Below are 21,224 nucleotides of genomic sequence, written 5' to 3' on the forward strand. Positions count from 1 at the left end.
TCTAAATTTTATTGACACATCTAGACCTTAGCATACTGATCTTGACCATTGTTTTGCTTCTCAAAAGATGAGTGTGTGTGTGTGTGTGTGTGTGTGTGGTGTATGTATTTTTATGTTTTTTAAGTTAGATTAAGGGTTGGCCATATTTCTATATAATCCAGAATACCAGAATAAATCCATATTGATTTAATAATGATTTACCTTATGAATTACCTAGCAAATGAAAGTCTGTATATCTGAAATAGAGGAATAATTTTCTTTTAAATCACACTGAATGTTAGTTGCTCATTTTGGATCTTAGCCAGTTACTAAATTTAAACCACAAAATGTGTAAACCATGCACATAAACTAGGATCTGCGTGTGGTTAGTAACAGTACTGTGTAACATCCACAAACACTTTCAACAGTGGCACACTTCTTAAGTACCTTTTTTTTTTTTTTTTTGGCCTCACCCCACCGCGTGTGGGATCTTAGTTCCATGAGCAGGCATGACCTGCAGTGGAGCTGTGAGTCTTCACCACTGCACTGCCAGGGAAGTCCCTTCTTAAGTACCTTTATCTGCTGCCCTACTTCTCCATTTTCATCTGATGGACAGTTGGTCTGATGAGTTGACTACGTTTTATAACACAAATAAGGAAGACTCCGTAAACATAGCAATTATTAGGAATGACACACACACCCTTATCAAGACAAGGAGTTAATTGGCCTCGGGAAGATGGTGGCTCAAGGAGGATGTGCTGAAGGCTCCATCCTGATTCTTGAGTCTTTCAGGGAAGGGCAGGACTTGGGTGGGTAGGTAGATAGGTGGGTGAGTTAAGCCTCCGACAGCCAAAGAAACTTCACAGAATCTTATCATGATAAAGGAAAATAAGAAGGACTATGTTCCTTTGCTCTTGTCTGAAATCAGTGGTATATCTACTTTTCTATCCTACAGCATTGCTGTTATCGCCTATTAGTTACAGGAGGTTTTTTTGGTAGATTCTTTCACTCTAGCATTATCTTTCAAATGGATCACCTCCTTAGAGTAGCCCCTTTGCAAAAGCTGTGTCTATATTTAGGACTGTATCTCTATTTTGAAGTTTTTTTCTAAGGTACCTCATTATGCATATGAGTTTGGGTGATTTAAATCAGAACTAATACCTTCATCTCTCCTATCCTGATGGCTGTTATTCCTCCTTTTCTTCAGCCGTGGGTATGAGCAGCGCAGCTGGGGAGAATTGGTTTCTGTTCCTTAGCCAGCAGGAGACATAGGCCTTGAGGTCCTTCTGAAATGCAGACAACCACACTGGCTTTCTTCCATCTTGAGATAACTTTCAACCCATATTATCATTCGAGTGAGACTATTTCTAAGGAGGATTTCAGTTTCATTTTGGTACACCAGGAGCCCACACCTGGGGAGCAATAACAGAGCCTCCTGTAGAATCAGCCTGACCTGTGCCTGCTTTCTCTCCTTCTCTTGTGTCCCTAGGTAAGTGTGAAATCGGCTGGGCCTACTACTGCACAGGAGGAGGGGCCGCCGCCGCCATGCTGCTCTGCACATGGCTGGCTTGCTTCTCAGGCAAGAAACAGAAGCAGTACCCATACTGAGATGGAGCCGCCAAGCGCAGACAGAGGAGAACAAGGGCCACAGGGACCCCGAGGGACCGAAGCATCCAGCTACTCTCAGAAGGCGGAGGAGTGCTTCTAAACCATACGATGCAGATGAAATGAAACCCAAAGGAATCAGAAACATCTTACCACACGGAAGGGTTGTGCAGGACTTGCAAAAGCAATGTAGAGCATGGAATGATACAGAAAAATGGACCAAAGGCTAAAAATATTGCAGGGTGTTGGGTGTTTCTATTCCAGAGTATTGTTGATGTAGAACACATACACACACAAAACGAATCTATATATGCAAACAAAGTTTTTGGTTTTTTTAGGATGATGACTCAGAGATCAAAAGGGCTAGTAGAAACAGTATTATGTTAGGAAGCAGGGTAACCCAAAAAGGTTCCCTGTAAGTCATGGCACTTTTGAAAGCACACGAGCATATACAGACATACCCATGCAATCACATGCCCAAACGCAGACATTTCCGTGGTTGCACAGACTGTACGAGATGTTTAGTGATGCATTACTCCTCTGTTTTCTTTTTAATACACATTTAAAATACAGTATTATCACTTTATAAAGCATACATTAAACCTAATCAATGGACCAATAAACCACTTTATCAGTATTTTGTATACCCTGCATAAACTCTTTACGCCCTCAACCTGTTTTCAGTGTTTATGCAGACCTTTAGAATTAAGCCTTTGTATTTCAATATTATTCAAAAAATATGCAATATTTCTCTGAGTAGTTTCTGCTGTGATATTCTTACGAAGTAAAGGGGCGACTTTGTGTCCACCACAGGAGAGAATTCGACGTGAGAGTAAGGAGAGACATTCTCCAGTCGTTAGATCTGGTTTTCTTTCGTCCATTATTGTACTGTGCTGTACCACATTTATTCCAATATTCATTTTGTAAAAAGTAAAAAGTGCTATTTTGTTTGTATTTGAAAAGCTCTGTGAATAAATTTTCTCTTTGATCAATAGCTCAGTGTGTCATAGAGTGTCATAATTCAGTTATGGGGTTTGCTTCTTAATTTCCTAAAGGTAGCCTTTCAACTCCAACACTTTTGTAAGTTTTTCATTTTATTTTTAGGCCTCCTATTCATTCACTCACTAGTCATCCAACCAGGCATTCTTCTTGGCACACAAGGTACTAACGGTAAAGTGAAAGTTGCTCAGTCATGTCCAACTCTCTGTGACCCCATAGACTGTAGCCCACCAGGCTCCTTTGTCCATGAAATTCTCCAGGCAATTCTACTGGAGTGGATAGCCATTCCCCTCTCCAGGGGATCTTCCCAACCCAGGGGTTGAACCCAGGTCTCCTGCATTGCAGGTGGATCCTTTACCGTCTGAGCCACCAGGGAAACCCAAGATTACTAGGGTGGGTAGCCTATGCCTTCTCCAGGGGATCTTCCCAACCCAAGAATCAAACCAGAGTCTCCTGCATTGCAGGTGGATTCTCTACCAGCCGAGCTACCATTAAAGGTGAGTATGACATAATTCCTGCTTTCAACCTAAATTCTTAGCTACCAGAATTCTAACTGAAGTACACTGCACTTCAATCATGATCAAATCCTTATGAGAGAAGAATTTCAAGTCTGTTTTAGATGAAGTTTGAGAATCTGGGCAATATTTTAGAAGTGGTTGAAGGCAACAAAAACCAAGTCAAGCATGGTTCAGTCTCTGGATGACGACAGGGTGGTCTCAAGCTGACCGCGACGTGCTGCCCCTCCACTTTTATAAGGGGCTACCTTTCTTCGGTGCTTCTGTGCCAAGAGCAATGTCTTTCAGGCGTCTTGGCAATTTAGATCCTCTTAACCTCCTATTCCCAGCCTAAATCCTTGACTAGAGTGAAAGATCTGCACCCTTTGACTACCCCTTAAGAGAACCAACTCTTTCAAAAGCAAAGATTGGATGATGGGTATTCTTCTATTAGGCAACGCTGAGTAAGCATGAAATCCTTAAAACTCCTGGTTCAATTGGTTTCCAAATTATATATTGTTCATATTTGGAAACTGAACATTCTGTTTACACATATAAGTATATTTTTATTCTTTCAACGCATATTGAGCAATTTAACTTGAATATCCAAATATCACCCTTGCTTCTGGCACTTCTAATCATCCACGGTGAGGACTGATGCCACCCGGGAAGAGCAATACAAGATTCTGGCCAGTAACATTCTGGACTTTCTGAGGCTTTGTTGCTATGGAAAAAGTCACTCTGCTCTCAGATGCTTATTTCATCCTGTGCTGAATGCCATTTGATTGTGTCTCATTGTCCACTGAACAGGGGCTTCTCCACTCTGTGGCTTCCTGCTGGGAGGAGACAATTGCACTTTGCTTCCTCAATTAGCCCATCATTTTCACGTATTGCTAGTGTCTTTCAAATTTCTTTAACTGCGCCTTCTTGTCAGAATAGTATTATGACTTCCTAAGCTCACATCATCAAATTGGGAGTTCTCAATGGAATTCATTAAGGTCTAATTTCTTGGGCAGATTTAATGATAACATTGTCATTTTTATGTAATCTGCAGGGTTTTAGACATTAGCGAGCCTCACTGGAATAAAAAGCTGATCACTCTGACATGATGAAGTCAATTGGTACACGCTTATACCTCCAGTTCTGACTAGTTGTAATTTTTTTGTTATTGTTGTTCAAGATGTCCCAGGGCTTGGTGAGCAGCATCTGATGTATTAGGAATTGTATAAAAAATCTAAAGAATTTTTATATTTTGGTACTTCTTTTCAAATGAAAATCAGCTTTCATGAAATAATAATATTAATAATAGCAATAATGATAAAATCTCTGAGAATTATCTATCAGGGACTTCTTGCTGATATAAGGGGCTGCGTTCAGAATCTCACAGATCCCTTGTACATGCTTGTGAGGTAAGTGGTGGGGGGAGGGTTTCCTTGTTTTTAAGGAAGAGAAAACAATGCTTAAAGAAGTTAACTCATGAAACTGAATTGACCCTTCCAATTTTCAACATATTCATTTGTGTAACAATTAATTTTTGAGCTCCTACTGCTTACTAGGCATTCTGCAGGCATGCTAAGTCTCGTCATGTCCAACTCTGGGAGACCTTATGGAGAGTAGCCCACCAGGCTCCTCTGTCCATGGGATTCTCCAGGAAAGCATACTGGAGTGGGTTGCCATGCCCTCCTCTGGGGGATCTTCCTGACCCAGGAATGGAACCCCTGTCTCTTAACGTCTCCTGCATTGGCAGGCAGGTTCTTTACCACTAGCGCCACCTGGGAAGCCTGCTAGCCATTCTACTACTATGTATAAAGCACTCCATAAAGTGCAACCCTTGCTCTATGGGGGAAAACGAACAAGAACATCAGTGGTTACATGTCCCGGGATGTCAGTTGACTCTCAAACACAGGGAGGAAGTTCCTCCCAGGTAAAGAATTGTTTACCCTAATTTATTTATTAAAGATACATTTAAAAGATATAAGGAAAAAAATAAATAAAAGATATAAGGAAAAGAAAGATGATAAGTGATGATTTTCTGCTCTTCAGAGACATCGTTAAGAAAATGGAAAGGTAAGCTGAAGGCTGGAAGAGTCAGCTATCTGGCAAAGAACTTACATTCAGAATACATGAGGAGTAATAAAAAGACAAACAACTCAAGGTTTTGAATGGTCGAAATAAATGGAATATTTTACGAAAGAAGATATACACAAATGCCAGTAATCATGTTGAAAAGGTGTTCACCATCTGAAGAATATACATACATGTATAACTGAATCCCTGTGCTGTACACCTGAAACTAACCCAATATTGTAAATCAACTATACTTCAACAAAAATTAATTAAAAAAAGAAAACCTTTTTGCAGTCCTTCATAATGGAATGAGTTTGTCATAATGTTACCGAAAAAAGTTTGTGGGTCTAGCTGCTCACTGCTCAAAAGCCAGTAACAGGCCAGGTTGATGGAAAGGAAAGTTAAGTTTGCCTTGTTTCAGATGGGGACACAGCTGGGGAGTGGGGTGGGGGAACAGGGGTTGGGGGGAGGGTGGCAGACATCTATCCAAAGGCTGACTCCCGCCCTGACGAGGGGTGGGAGCAGTTACAGACAGAGTTGTGGGGGAGGGACCACTTGCAGAAACAGCATAGTCGTCTCTGACAGCTTGAAATTGGTCATCAGTGGTGTGACTAGCCGGAGAAGGCAATGGCACCCCACTCCAGTACTCTTGCCTGGAAAATCCCATGGACGGAGGAGCCTGGTAGGCTGCAGTCCATGGGGTCGCTAGGAGTCGGACACGACTGAGTGACTTCACTTTCACTTTTCACTTTCACACATTGGAGAAGGAAATGGCAACCCACTCCAGTGTTCTTGCCTGGAGAATCCCAGGGACAGGGGAGCCTAGTGGGCTGCCGTCTATGGGGTCGCACAGAGTTGGACACGACTGAAGCGACTTAGCGGCGGCAGCAGTGTGACTAGCATCATCCTGAATGTTTTAGGTAAAGTCCACCTTTAGTTCCACAGTCCACTTGTTCCCATTTCTTTGCAGTCCGTTCTCAGAATTGGGGCAGCTCATGTCGTGGGTGCAGTCTGGTCATCGTGTAGTTAAGGTCTCCACCTGGGGAGTCTCTATCATACAGCTCACAGGATGTGGCTCAGAATGTTATCTACGTCCTTGAGAAAGAACGAACGGTCCTTGACTATGCTTAATGACTACATTATTATGTAATCTCTTTTGACTGTTTTCCGTCGCTTCTGCATTTCTCTGATTAAACTTATCCTTTGATAAAGTTTTCCACAGGCAAAAGGCAGGCAGAGAACATGGTCGGGTGGTGGGGACGAGGACCGTAGGGCCCTGCTCCACCTCAAGAAGACCAAGTGTGCAGGCAACCCTCTTGGATACAGGGTTTCCCTCATGTGGAGTGCATCCCTCCAGAGAGCCTTCTTAGAAATGCTACCAATAGATCGTGATGACAGCTTTCAGCAAGCTTACTGGATTGATAAGAAACTGCCTGTCATCTGAAGAGTAGTTTTTGAGGGGACAAAATTGTACTAATTCCTCAGAGCAGAGCAAGAGGTTGCCATGATCTGGCTCACTGCCCTAATACCTACCAATGGGGTCAATGAGAAAATAATTGATTTTTCCCTGGAAGAGTTCGCCTGGTGTGGAAAAAGGACAATATTCTCATGATTCAGATCTTCTTTACTTTGGTATCCTGAGTGCCTGTGTCAATTTTTGTACACACAAGTGATCATTAAAGAAAGCATTTGGATCTGAAAATAAACGGCAGTGATGAAAAATGAGAAGGTTTTTAATGTGAATGAGAGCAGGGAAAAAACATCATTCTATCAGGCCATCTGTGGCCACGCTGAAGCTAAATTACTTCCATGAGCAGTTGGATCTGGAAACTTCCTCTTCTATTTTTTTTTTTTTTTTCCTTAACAATTTTCACAATTCCACTTCTCTAGGATTTGGGGAGGAACTGTTGCTTGTCCTGTTTTTGAAAATTATGCTGTGTCTTCTACACAGGATTGTCTGCTCAGCCACGGTGTTTTCTTAGGGCCTCTGATATCCTGGTAGTTTTCTTTTAATTACTTATTCATTTAAAAAGTGTTTACTGATCACTTAGTATGTATCATATGCTCTAATAGCTTCACTGTTAACATATTTTATATTTTACCATGGCTCTTAAGTTTCTCTGGGCTTCCCCAGTGTCTCAGATGGTAAAGAATTCGCCTGCAATGTGGGAGACCTGGGTTTGATCTCTTGGTTGGGAAGATCCCCTGGAGAAGAAAATGGCAACTCACTCCAGTATTCTTGCCTAGGAAATCCCATGGAGAGGAGAAGCCTAGTGGGCCACAGTTCATGGGGTCTTAAAAGAGTGAGACATGACTGTACAACTAACTCTTTCACTTTAAGTTCCTCTATGCATTTAAATTGTTAAAATGAGTATTCTTTGTCACAATCCTGTTAGCATATATTAGCCTATAATACCAATCATAGTATTTTTTGTAATGAGTGTTTAACTTGTAACTCACATAGAAATAAGCTTCAATAGGAAACATTTTTTATATGGGCTGTCTGTTTTAATGCACTCGTCTAGGATGAATTATTATTTGCCTGAGGGGAATTTTTAGTCATTAGTTTTCAAGCCACTTTACTGACAAACTCCAGGTCTTTAAGGAAGCCTTGGGGTTTAAGCTAATAGAAAGAGCTGGGTGGATTAAGGCTAGTTATAACACGGGATTTATGTGCCCTTGTTTGGCTAAAGCTTCACGCAAATGTCAGAGATTAAGACCTTCTAGCTCAGAGTGCCCAAGAGTTTGAATGTTGATTCCACCATGTATCTGTTGGGTGACCTTGATCAAGTTTCCTTACCCTATTTTCCGCATTTATGGAACCTGAATAATAGTCTTACCCTCTTAATGGAGTATTATGAAGATAACACAAGATAATCCATGGAAGAACTGTTGGTCCCTGTTTTCCATTGGAAGCTCAAAGGGAAGGTTCTTGCCAGTTTAGTTTGTCTTCTCTGTGATCCATTTACTTTGTCCTCTGAGGTCAGATAAGTTCAAGAATGCCTTCTTCCAAAACTCAGCTCTCTAGTCCTAAGTCTTCACGAGTTTATTTCTCTACATCGTTTTGTTTTCCTCCAGCTACCTTGAAATATGTTGGCTTTGATATTGCTGGCCCAGCTCTCTGAGAGTCTAAGCTGAGCTTTCTGAACCTTTATCTGTGTTCTCTATGACACCTGCCTCCTCTGGGCTTTGCCCTTTGTCATGATGAGCAAGGGACTTTAAAGTCTTTGGGCAACAGGAATGAAGTAAATTGCACAAAAATGACATATGGACAAATTTCAATTTGTGCAAAATGACGTACAGAAAAGCTTTTTCACTGAGGCATTTTCAGAAAGAGCAGAAGTCTTGAAACAACTTAGATGCACATCGGTAGGGAACTCAAATAAATGATGGTACATTCGTAGGTGGAAAGCTATACAGCCATTTAAAAGCAGCATCTCTGTACTGATACAGAAACAGCTTTAAGATCTAAGAGAAAAGAGCGAGATGCAGAAACTTTATACAGTATGCTAAAATTTCTGCAAACATTTTTAAAGGATAAATGTGTATTTGCTTTATACCAGTGGAATATTTCTAGAAAGATAAATAAGAAACAGATGATAATAGTTATCTCTGGATAAGAGTCATGGGTGGGAGGAAAACTTGCTTTAAGTGCCCTTCATATTGTTAAACTTATGGCTATATTATCTGTTGAAAAATAGCTAGATTACCTATTTTATTTTTTAAAGATAAAATGTGGACTTTAGAAAAAGTCTTTGTTGAATTTGTTACAATGTTGCTTCTGTTTTATATTTTGGTTGTTTGGCCCAGAAGCATGTGGGATCTTAGCTTCCTGACCAGGGATGGAACTCACACCCCCTGCATTGGAAGGTGAAGACTCAACCACTGGACCACCAGAGAAGTCCCCCCAGTTTTCCTTTTTTTGGTTGCACTGCTCAGCATGTGCAACTGCCAGCCAGGGACTGAATCCATGCTCCCTGCAGTGGAAGCACAGAGTCTTAACACCTGGATCACCAGGGAAGTCCCACAAATAATTTTAAAATAACACAAATGGTTTATTTAAAAATGTATAACCCAGCTATGAAAGGATGGATATGCCTATTGTCAAAATCTATAGGAAATAACCTTTTCAATTCCATAGCCCATTAGAATTCACAGCCAGCCCCCAAATTTCTGCAAATCCCCAGTGTGGGGGAGGGCATGTTTTTTGAGGCTACCTCTTACACACCCAGATTCTGCTTTTGTCCTTAATTTCTTTGCCCCTAATATAAAACTCGGTGCTCTTTCTTGTTTTCTATAAAAGAAAATTACTCCCAGTAAGCATTTATGAGTTTTTGTAGGTTTTACTGAAGATTTAGCAGGTGAAGCTGGAGGAGAGATTTACAACCCAGCATTGCAAACAACTATAAAGGAAACAGCACACTACCTTCCTTTCGTTGCTTTCTGTTGTGACGTTCCACTAAGTCCAGCAACCTGGTCTCTTCGTTGAACTGCTTCCTCTGGCCTCTTCTTTTCTCTAAAAGAGCAAACCAAATTCTTTTTCTCTCCTGCATAGTCATTCTGTGTTCCTATTTCATGGTACCATTGAAGCATACTCTAGGGCTCTCTTCTTCACTTGATTCAAAAAAAGCATTATTTTCAAATTAAGGCAATTCTTACTTGGAAAGAAATTTTGCCATCAGCTCCAAAATTATGTAAAAATGCACAAAATTGCTAAAGTGACAAAATCGTTATTGACCTACATGCTCCAGTCAGACTTTCAGTGTTCAGTTCTTCAGGGCCTTCTTCCCTTCTCCACCATCACCTCCCTGGGAAATCTTGTGTATTCTCCTGCCTTCAATTACATCCATATTCTGAAGGCTCCCAGAGGTATTGGGTGGGCCAAAAAGATCATTCGGGTTTTTCTGTAACATCTTATGGGACAAACACTTTTTGGTCAACCCAGTACATAGCTGGCCCCAGACCTCTTATAGCTAACTGCATACACAACACCTCCATTTAGCAAACTCAGAGATTTATCAAGCCCACTGTCCAAAACTGGATTAATCTTCCTTCTAACCCAGCTCTGTCCCCAGTGTTCTTTGTGCATCACACATCTGTAAACAAAGTTGCTCGTGTTTGGAACCTTAGTCATCTTGGATATATCCTTCTCCCTCTTCCACATTAGTTCTGCCCCTTAGATAGTTCCACTTTCTTCATCTCCACTGATTCTTAATCTGTTAACAAACAGATCTGAGCTAAGTTAGCCAACCCCACGTTCAAGTTCTTGTTGCAAACATTGAGAGTTTAGGATGTTTGGAGATTACAAGAGCTGTAAGTATCTCCACAAGTTTACCACCAGATGGGATGTTATGATTAAAGCAAGACTCCCACGAGATTCTGCCACATAGACAAACATGTGTTTGCAAGTTAGCACAAAAACGGTCATCCAATCTGTTCTACTGATTTGTACTTAAGGCACTTAGAAAAGTACTCAGCAGGAAAGGTTCACTTGAGCAGACGTGTCGATATTCAAGCAGCAGGATTCAACTCACCTTTTGGAGCAGAGCCCTCTGCTAAGCAGTGGGACAAAGAACCCAGTATCTGGTTACCAAGACTGAGGTTGAAAGTGAAAGTGATGTGGCCATTCCCTTCTCCAGGGCACCTTCCCAACCCAGGGATCAAACCTGGGTCTCCTGCATTGCAGGCAGATTCTTTACCATCTGAGCCACCAGGGAAGCCCAATCGAGAGCTAGGTTACCAGTTCTAAAGGTGACAGAGCCCCCTGGGTTCCTGAGACTCTCAAAAAGCACTGTTCGTGCCAAGATAGAAGTGATTGTATAATTGACCAAAGTCAATTCATAAATTTTGACTGCCACTCCAGTCAATGAAATACTCCTAGCATTCCTCTGACAATGACCCAACACTCTAGTGAAGGTTGAATAGTGAGGTTTGAAGGTATTTGTTGCTGTTGCCTCTGGTGAATGGATGTCTAACAAGGGTAGATTGAATGTTACGTAGCCACCTCTCAATAGAGATTTAGAAAAATCACAGACATTTGCATGTCATTACATATTATAGCATAACATACACATATATACATATATATGTATATTTATACATCACATTTTTTAAATACATTGCAGCAACTAACCAACACTGTAAAGCATTTATACTTTAATAATAAAATTTAAAAGATGCTTTTTAAGGAAAAACATACATTGCGGACAAATATGTCCTTCTTAACTGCACACTCCAAAGGCATCTTCGTACTTCCCCACTTGCTCTCCTCTAAATCCTACATAAAACCATAGATCCAATCATTTCCTTACCTGTGACTTCTTGCTTCTCTTGTTTTACCCGGTGTGTGCATCTCTAACCACCCTGTCTCTTGTCACTCTCCTCCTTTTATCTATTGTGCTTGGCTACATTGTCTTCCTTTTGGTTCCCTCAATTAGCCAAGATATCAGGTGCCTTGTAGCATTTGTCCTTCTGCCCTGCCTGCCTAGAACATCCTTCTATACCTCTCTCAGCCTAACTAAACCCTACGCATAATTGAGGTCAGACATAAAGGAAACCGTTGCTGACTCTTCCTGCCTCAGCTAAAGGGAGAGTAGACCCTCCAATAATCAAAGATGGAATGAAGTAATCATCTATGTCTATCATTTGACTATTGTAACAGGGACAGTGTTTGTGTTCTTACTGAGCACTGCCACTGTCTCAGTGTTCAGCAAATGCTGGCTGCATGAGTGAATGAATTTAATAGAGCTATGTTGTATCTGAAGACCTTTGGCCATGGGCTCTTTTCTTTGTTTGTTTTCTTGTTTTATATAAACTTGAAGAGTTCATTGGCTTTATTAAATGATTCATTTAATAAACCATTTAATTAGCTGGCAGCATCCCAACTAGTGAGTGGAAAGTTGCTCTCGAGTTTATTTGTAGTTGTGTCTGAGAATATCAATCGGTGTAGACTTTTTAGTCAGAGTCTTTGGAAATTGATATGACACATTGATTACTCAAACTAGATATACAGATAAGGTATACATCTGGTGTCTTTTGAAATCTAAACTCCAAATCCTCCTTATCTGATGGTTCCTAATAGTCTTTAAGAAGAAAAACAGTTAAGACAAGAATAAACACAAATAATTGCAAAGTACATCTGGAAGGAGTTTTCCCCATCACTTTTCCTTAGGGTCAAAGGTAGGGTGCAAAAGGCCTTAAAGTAAGAGTCAAAGGAAGTTTCTCAGAGAGCTAGTTTGGAAACTGTGCTGTGAATTAACTCCATATGGAGACATTCTACCAAGTTCAAAATGCACTGGTCTGCTCTGCTCAAGTAAACACAGATTAGAAATCTATTTGTTTATATTGCAAGGATTGGCTTTCTTTTATGGCATTCTGTAGTGTCTTGGAGGCAATGCAAGAAGATAATTTTGGCATTAAAAGATTGCCAATAAACTCCAAGGCATTAAAATGATCACTCAACTTTTCCCCTATTGTAGTTCTTACTAAGAGTACAGATGCTGGGACTTCTCTGGTGGTCCAGTGGTTAAGAATCCGCCTGCTAATGCAGGGGACACAGGTTCAATCCCTGGTCCAGGAAGATTCCACACGCTGAGGAGCAGCTCTTGTTCATGAATAGCACCCATCTCGATGAGAAGCCCTTGCACTGCAGCGAAGCATAGTCCCGCTCACTGCAACTAGAGAAGGCCCACAGCAACAAACACTCAGAGCCATCAAAAATAAATACAAAAAAAAAAAAAAACTATTGAAAAGAATACAGATGCTTGAGCCTACTGTCAGAGTTTATTGTTCAAGAGATGTGGTCTAGGGGCCATAATTTGCATTCAAAAAATAAGTTAAAACACAAAAAGATACAGAAAGCTGTAAGGAAGAGCAAGCATCCATATTAACCCTATTTGTACACATAGATCTGGTTCACTACTTTCAGCTGTTGTGAAGAGTTCCATCCTGGTACGATCCTCATCACTGTCAAGGGGATCAGGTATGTCCTACTGGGGAAATAAAGCACCTTGAGTTTGAAACAGAAGCGAATATTATTACAAATGAGGGACTAAAAACAGGTATTTTCTTTTTCTTCTTCAAGGAGTAGTCTGTATTGTCTTCTCAGCAATATTTACTAATGCAGGTGTGGCTTCCTCATGTCTTTTTATCAGAAAGCAATCTAGGGTCTTTCCTGGTGGTCCAGTGGTTAAGACTTCACCTTTCAATGCAAGGGGTGCAAGTTCGATCCCTGGTCTGGGAGCTAAGATCCCACACGTGTCATGACCCCCCACCCCCTCAAAAAACACTATAAAACAGGAGCAATATTGTAGCAAATCCAATAAAGACGTTAATGATGGTCCACATTAAAAAGAAAAACTTTTAAAAAAGAAGTATTTGAGAATAAAATTCGGATTTCATTAGGATAGTTTTGGTCACAAGGTAAAAATGACAGTATAGAATTCTGCATGTCTGCTACAGGGTTATTGATCTTCTTTTCTGAGCATATGCCAGCTGTTGTCAGTTTTGTCTTTTCCTCCGTGGATCTGAATGGACCCCAGGCCAGAACAGGCTGGTCTGTTTTCTTCAGACCATTCATCTTTGGTTTGGCTCAATCTCAGGATTCTGGGGAAAAAAAGGCTCTGATCTTTCCTGTTTTGTGGTTTTGCTTCTTTGGTTCTTTTTTGGATAAAATCATTCTGTTTTTTTGTTTAAAGTCATGAACTAGTAACAGTGTGAAAGTGAAAATGAACGTATTAGTCACTCAGTCATGTCTGATGCTATGTGATCCCATGGACTGTAGCCCACCAGGCTCCTCTGTCCATGGAATTCTCCAGGCAAGAGTACTAGAGTGCATAGCCATTCACTTCTCCAGGGGATCTTCCCAACCCAGGGATCCAACTTGTGTCTCTTGCATTGCATGCAGACTCTTTACCATCTGAGCCACCATGGAAGCCCAATAACAGTATATGGCACTGTAAAACAGGCCTGGCTTGAAGATCCATTTTTGCCATGTATTTGCTGGACAGGAGTGATAATCTCTAAACCTCTGTTTCCTCATCTGTTAACCAGAGGTGATAATAGTATTTACCTAATGAGAAACTCACAATGTAATGCCAAATAGCAAGTGCTCAGTAAATATTATTTCTACTTAATATTTTTACATTTTGAAGTCTGGTGCTCAGTCATGTCTTAAGAAATCAAGAAGAACCTCTTCTACATGAAGTTAAAAGTCTGCATCTGACTCTCAATTGGAAATTTTCTGTCCACAATGGCTCTTGATTTCTTGGGCCATTAGCTTCGTGGATGATATTTATAAAGCCTAAGAAGCTGAGCTCTCATAGGTGAGAAGATCTATCTGATCAGACCATTACCTAATCCAGAAGGACTCCATATAGCTCTTTCATGGACTGCTATTGTCAATAACAGCTCACAACACTCATGTGATCTGATGTGGTGTTTACATCCAAGTGGAGATGCAACAGTTCAGACCCAAGTGTTGTCCAATCAGGTGCTTGAGTAAGATATCTGCCAATAAGAGGGGCGGTGAAAAAATGCAATGCAAGGAAATACACAGAAACACCTGAGTGTTAGTTACACCACGTGAAACGTTCACGAATACTGATGAGAAACATTCAGCACAAATTGCAGGACCCCTGAGCCACGATGAATACTTCCTGTCTCCTGAGCTCAGAATCTTGGGAATTTCTCTCGGCGCCCTGCCTGTCTCTGCTGCTGGAGGTTGTCAGCAGGCTTTCCCACGGGTTGGGGGCTGCTTCTGGACATGATTAGGCTCTCAAGGAGCGATTCCCACGAGCTTCGCTGAGTGTCAGGTCGCTGTTGCAGACATTTTCACTCACTTGATTTTTTTTTTTTTTTGCCTCTGGCAAATGGTTTTGAGCTATTGAATTAGTAAAGAAATGGGTTGGGCACTTCACGAGACTGAAGGAAGAATTGTTTTGACCTAGTTAAGCAACTGAATAAAATATTGTCTTTTAATGATCTCACTTATAGCTAGGTGCATATATTTTTTTTAAAAAATTGGGGCTGTCAAGTTTTCTGTCAAAGAAAACAGAAAATGTAAATTATGAAGGTTTATTAAATAAAATATTAAAATAACGTGTCAAGAACTGTACTGGTTTTGAAACACACTGTGGAGAATTTCCTCCCTTCCTCCCTCCCTTCCGAGCTATCATTTGTAAGTGACAAGAGCTGTGTGTATACACGAGAGAATAAAGCACAAACAAAGGTCCCACCATCAAGAAGCAATCAAATGAGGCGACAGACATGTTTATACATGGAGCCACAATTACAGGAGATCCAACCAGTCCATTCTAAAGGAGATCAGTCCTGGGCGTTCATTGGAAGGACTGATGCTGAGGCTGAAACTCCAATACTTTGGCCACCTCATCTGAAAAGTTGACTTATTGGAAAAGACCCTGATGCTGGGAGAGATTGGGGGCAGGAGGAGAAGGGGACGACGGAGGATGAGATGGCTGGATGGCATCACCGTCTTGATGGACGTGAGTTTGCGTGAACTCCGAGAGATGGTGATGGACAGGGAGGCCTGGTGTGCTGCGATTCATGGGATTGCAAAGAGTCGGACACGACTGAGCGGCTGAACTGACCTGAACTGTACAGGATCCAGTCAGGAGTAGAGCAGGAAGTGGTTATATTATCTCACCATTGAGGGGAAGCTACATAGAGGCGTCGTCATTTGAATTTTGTTCTTGTTAAAGAAAAATCAGCTGCTGAATGGAGCACTTGTCAGATCTTATTATAGTCATATGTACACACATATATACACACACGTGCACACACACTTGGGAGTCATTAAAGAAATAGACTCCTCAAGAATCGTAGGATAGAATTTTTAGACAGAATAAGTTTTTTAGCAAAATCTAGGATTGAATGCTTAACAACAATGCTTAACTGGTTGTGTGTGCTAAGTCGCTTCAGTCATGTTCTATTCTTTGCGACCCTATGGACAGTAGCCCACCAGGCTCCTCTGTCCATGGGATTCTCCAGGCAAGAATACTGGAGGAGGTTGCCATTTCCTCCTCCAGGGGATCCTCCCAACTCAGAGATTGAACCTGTGTCTCTTAAGTCTCCTTCATTGGCAGGTGGGTTCTTTACCAGTAGTGCCGCCTGGGAAGCCTGCTTAACCGACTGGCCTGGTTTTGTTTCTTTTTTGATTGAAGTGTAGTTGATTTACAATGTTGTGTTCATTTCTGCTGCACAGCAAAGTGATTCAGTTACACATATACATACATCCTTTTTGGTTTCGGTTTTGAGTTCAGAGCTTTAGGACCCAACTTTGGTCCAGTTTATTACATACCTGTTTAATTTCTATGAGCTTTGTTTGTTGTTTTCTGAGAATTTTTAGGTAAGCAAAGATTAGGTGGAGAGTGGGATTATAGCTTGCAGCATTATTAGTAACATACATAGTGGATATTATTTGCAAATTCTTTCTCAGTAATAGAAAATCAATAGGGATTCACCTGTTGGATGTGATGAGAGAGGACTTACAGGAAGCAAGGCTGATAGGCAAAGGTAGAGAGTCAAAGACTAGCTGGGTGCGGTGGGGAAAGGCAGGTGGCACTTCCTATCAGGAGAGGTGGGCCAGAGTAGAACGAGGCTAGTGAGTGGGACGAGGACTCCATCTGTCACTTAATGCTGATGACAACCGCGGTTACGTCTCCATCCTCACAGTTCCTCTCTCACCAAGCCCCAGAGCCAAACAGCCAATAGCTGCCTACCTGCTTCCATGAAGGTATCTGACACCATTCAAGTTAAGTGTCCAAAACAAAACCCTGATATTCCCTTTTCTATTTATTTTCTCCTCCAGTCTTATTCATCTCTGTCAACAGTAACCATACCCACAGTCACGGAAGCCGAAAATTGAAAAGTCATCTTTCATCCTTCATTTTCACATCTGAGCCCACATCCAGAACAAATCCTATATCTGCTTGTTTTTCTCCAGGGCCACTATGAATATTACTCTAATCCTCCCTCCCCACCCCATCCCCTAAACAGCCACTATATTTTTACGGTCTTTATAGTTTTGCCTTTTCCAGAATATCATATAAATGGAATCATGCAGTATGTAGCCTTTGCAGAAGGGCTTATTTTACTTTGAAGTAGGTATCTGAGATTTATTCCTGTCTCTGTACGACTTGATGCTCATTCCTTTTTATTACTGAATAGTATCCCCTTATATGGCTGCAGCATACTTTATTTATTCATTCACCTATTGAAGGACATAGTAACTGTTTCCAGTTCTGCTGCTGCTGCTGCTGCTAAGTCGCTTCAGTCGTGTCCAACTCTGTGTGACCCCATAGACGGCAGCCCACCAGGCTCCCCCGTCCTTGGGATTCTCCAGGCAAGAACACTGGAGTAGGTTGTCATTTCTTTCTCCAATGTGTAAAAGTGAAGCTGCTCTGTCATGTCCGACTCTTAGCGACCCCTTGGACTGTAGCCCACCAGGCTCCTCTGTCCCTGGGATGTTCCAGGCAAGAGTACTGGAGTGGGGTGTCATTGCCTTCTCTGGTTTCCAGTTCTAGGCAGTTGTAAATCAATGAAGAATTGCTTCTTGGTTTTTTGTGCACATAAGTTTACAAATGAGTTAAGTACCCAGGAGCATGATTGCTGGAGCATAGGGTAAGACTAGTAAGACCATGCTTACCTATATAAGGACTTTCCAGCCGTCTTCCACAGTGAATGGACCGCACAACTGAACAATCCCTGCACCACTGATTGTGTTCCTTCAGTCAATGAATGAGCATTCCTGTTGCTCTGTACGCTTGTCAGCAATTGGTATTGTCAGATTTTTGTATTTTAGCCGTTCCAGTAGGTGTGTAGTGGCATCTCATTGTTGTTCCTTTATTGATTTTTAGTGATATATATTTTAGTTATTTTCTTCATGATTGCTGGAGGGCTTACATTATATACCTTATTTTATCATAACCTACTTCAGATTTATACTAAACAAATTATAGTAAGACATAGACTAGATGTGAAGGGGAGCAGCTCACCCCATCTTTTTTCTGGCACCACAAGGAGAAATTCTGCCTTCACACAGAGTGTGGGTGGGGTGAGGAGACTCAAAGGCTAAAAACTTTCTCTATTTTTAACAAGATTAACATAATTTGATTAAATATCTCTCCAATTGCTGTTATATCCTTAGGGCAATTTCCAGAGATTTTAAATGTTTGCTTCCCCTGCTTCTATTTTTATAACTCCCACCAGTTAAATGGTGTTTTGCTGGGGAGAAAATTCACCAAGGTCCTCATCTGAATATTCACACCATCATTCCAGGAGCCCCATCTCCTATCAGGACTATTTTTAAACTTTGAGGCTCAGTTAACAGACATCCAGAAAACAGGCTGTCAACTTTTCATAAACGTAAAATAAATGTTATTGCTCTTGTTAATGAAAATGATTTTTAAAATAGTAAATCCATAGCAGTTAAATGGATAATATTTCCCAAGTTCCTGTACCAGCTTGATGGTAGGTAATATCAGCCATCAGTGAGGTTTAGCACTCAATATGTTTCTTTACTTATTCTTTTATTTTTTTACTGAATTAGAACTACTAAATCAAAAAGAGAGCAAGTGATCTGTGACTTTGCTAACTATTTTTCAGGGCAAGGCAAGAACTCAGAATTCCAAAGGTGGTTTGTCACTGAAGACGACCTCTGGCATTCTGTCACGTGCAAAGGTTTATGAATGTCTCATCCTGGGATGCTTATGGTTTTCTAATCTATGCCTTGATTATATTCCAATCTGGAAAGTAATATTTTCCTTTTTCATTGCATCATGTGAAGAAGTGAAGTTGCTCAGTCGTGTGCGACTCTTTACAATCCCACGGACTGTAGCTTCCCAGGCTCCTCCATCCATGGAATTTTTCAGGCAAGAGTACTGGAATGGCTTGCCATTTCCTTCTTCAGGGGATCTTCCTGACCTAGGATTTGAACCCAGGTCTCCCACATAGCAGGCAGATGCTTTACCCTCTGAGCCACCAGGGAAGCCCATGTGAAGATGGTTTTAAAATATAGCCAGCTAGTATGAAGTTCACTATCTTCTGTCAAATTAAGTAGTTTACATACTTTTTGGAGTATAGTACTGATAGACGATCAGTCTATCCTATCCTATAAAGCCCTGAAATCGTGTCTTCAGCAATAACATCTTGAAATATCACCTCTGAAGTGAGAAGCTTAGGCTTTTCGGGATTCTTGATGTATTGTTGAGCTGTGACACTTGAATAAGCTTCATGAAATTGTAGAGATGGTTTTTAGTGGCCTTATAAGTGTCATGATGATCTGACTTTATCATAACTTTAACTTCAAAGGCTGACATAAGCATCTTCTCCTTTGAGAGTCAGGGAATTTCAGAGTGAAAAAAACAGGCTTACACTGCCAATTTATTTTTACAGTAGCCTGACAATACATTTATTCCCTAGGCTTAACTTGATTGCATCCCAACTGTCCTTCTTACCACAACCATAGAATTAAGAGAAGGAGTCATTTGTTGACTGACAACTACTATCTCTATGTGAAGTGCTCAGTGGATGGTGGCAGAAACCCTTCTTGGCTGAGCCATTAGCTCACACTTTGTCAGTGTTCATGTCAACACATTTTTTTCCAGTCTATACCATGACTCATAAAAGAATCCTTAACTTAAAAAAAAAAGTTCCATATATGGAATCTAGAAAAAAGGTAGAGATGAACCTACTTGCCAGAAGGCAGGAGCAGAGAGCCCGCTGTGGAGAATGGACTTGTGGGCCCGGGGGTTGTGGGGAGAGGGGAGGGTGGGGCGAACTGAGAGAGCAGCACTGACACATGTGCACTGTCATTTTTGCTCAGTCTCTAAACTGTTTCCGACTCTCTGTGACACCACGGACTGCAGTGTGGCCCACTGGGCTCCTCTGTCCATGGAATTTTCTAGGCAAGAATACTGGAGTGGGTTGCCATTTCCTCCTCCAAAGGATCTTCCCGGACCAGGGAGGGACGCTCTCCATCCTGACACTATCTAGGGACCCATCATGGGATCCATCATGAAAAACAAAAACACTCTTATCACTGAGGAAATTTCAAGGGTTCAGAAGCTCCAGCCCAGGAACCTGGCACATAGACCAATCAAATTCTCTATTATGCAACTTACATCCTCAGCCAGTTGTGAAGTCTATGCCAGCAGCACATGAATTAGTCATTGCCCTTCCTCCTGGTACACTGTTTATCCTATGCAGTATTCAGAGCTCTGTTTGATAAAAGCTCTGCCAATCTCTTATCGGACTGTTTCTCTGAGTTTGAGATTACTATCGTTTGTACCTGCATCTGCATGAAGAGTGAAACCCCGAGATGGCCCTCTCCAGTTGCAAGCTTTCTTTGTCTCTAATATTGCTCGTGCTTATTGTTTGCTATGTCCCAGGCATGGTTCTCAGCTCCGCACATGCCATTTTATCTTCACAATAAATCTATAAGAGTATTAACACCACTTTACACATGAGGAAAGAGGATCAGAAAGACATTTTGTCCAAAGTAACTTACCCGAAGTCACAAAACAAGCAGCAGAGCTATGATTCACAGCCAGGTTGCCTAGTTTTCAAAGTCTGTGCCCTTACCAATTAGATTGTGCTTCTTGTAGCAGTAACAACATCTTTGCACTGGAAAGTTCCGGAGAAATTCAGTTGGTTTATCATAAAAGCAATTTTTCTTTATTTGAAAAATGATGGAAAAGAATCTGGGGCTAATGTCATAATACAACAAGGCTTCTCAAAAGAAAACATATTTAAGACTAAGGTTAAACAAAAAGACAATTCAATACAATTCAATTCTCAAATGTTTGTCATTCTTTGGATGCTTGCAAAAAATATTTATAGATTCCCCATTCCAACACTCACAGTCAAATTCTATATTTACACTGGGGAGCCTTTTCATTATTCTTTATTAGGAAGTTATTCAAAGTTGGCGTGTTAGTGTTTTTACTTTCATCCCTAGTTTTATACCTTGCTGATCCACTTTTGACTCAATGCAAGTTTAAGAAAGTTAAGGAAAAGTTTAAGTGAGATAAAAATTCATTAACCGATGTTCTCATGTCCTTA

The 21,224-nt window shown here is 41.1% G+C and overlaps 1 protein-coding gene across 2 annotated transcripts in view; it reads left to right on the forward strand.

Moving 5' to 3' along the window:
• LHFPL6 (LHFPL tetraspan subfamily member 6) overlaps positions 1-2,578 on the forward strand; it is a 234,598-nt gene extending 232,020 nt beyond the window's left edge. For both annotated transcript variants that reach the window (XM_070380380.1, XM_070380381.1), the window contains exon 4: positions 1,469-2,578. In XM_070380380.1, the coding sequence (XP_070236481.1) occupies positions 1,469-1,587 (119 nt within the window). In that variant the 3' untranslated portion in view covers positions 1,588-2,578. The remainder of the gene's footprint in view (positions 1-1,468) is intronic.
• Positions 2,579-21,224: the final 18,646 nt, after the last annotated feature.

The sequence above is a fragment of the Bos mutus genome, chromosome 12, assembly GCF_027580195.1.
Source record: "Bos mutus isolate GX-2022 chromosome 12, NWIPB_WYAK_1.1, whole genome shotgun sequence".
In the NCBI taxonomy this organism is placed as follows: domain Eukaryota; kingdom Metazoa; phylum Chordata; class Mammalia; order Artiodactyla; family Bovidae; genus Bos; species Bos mutus.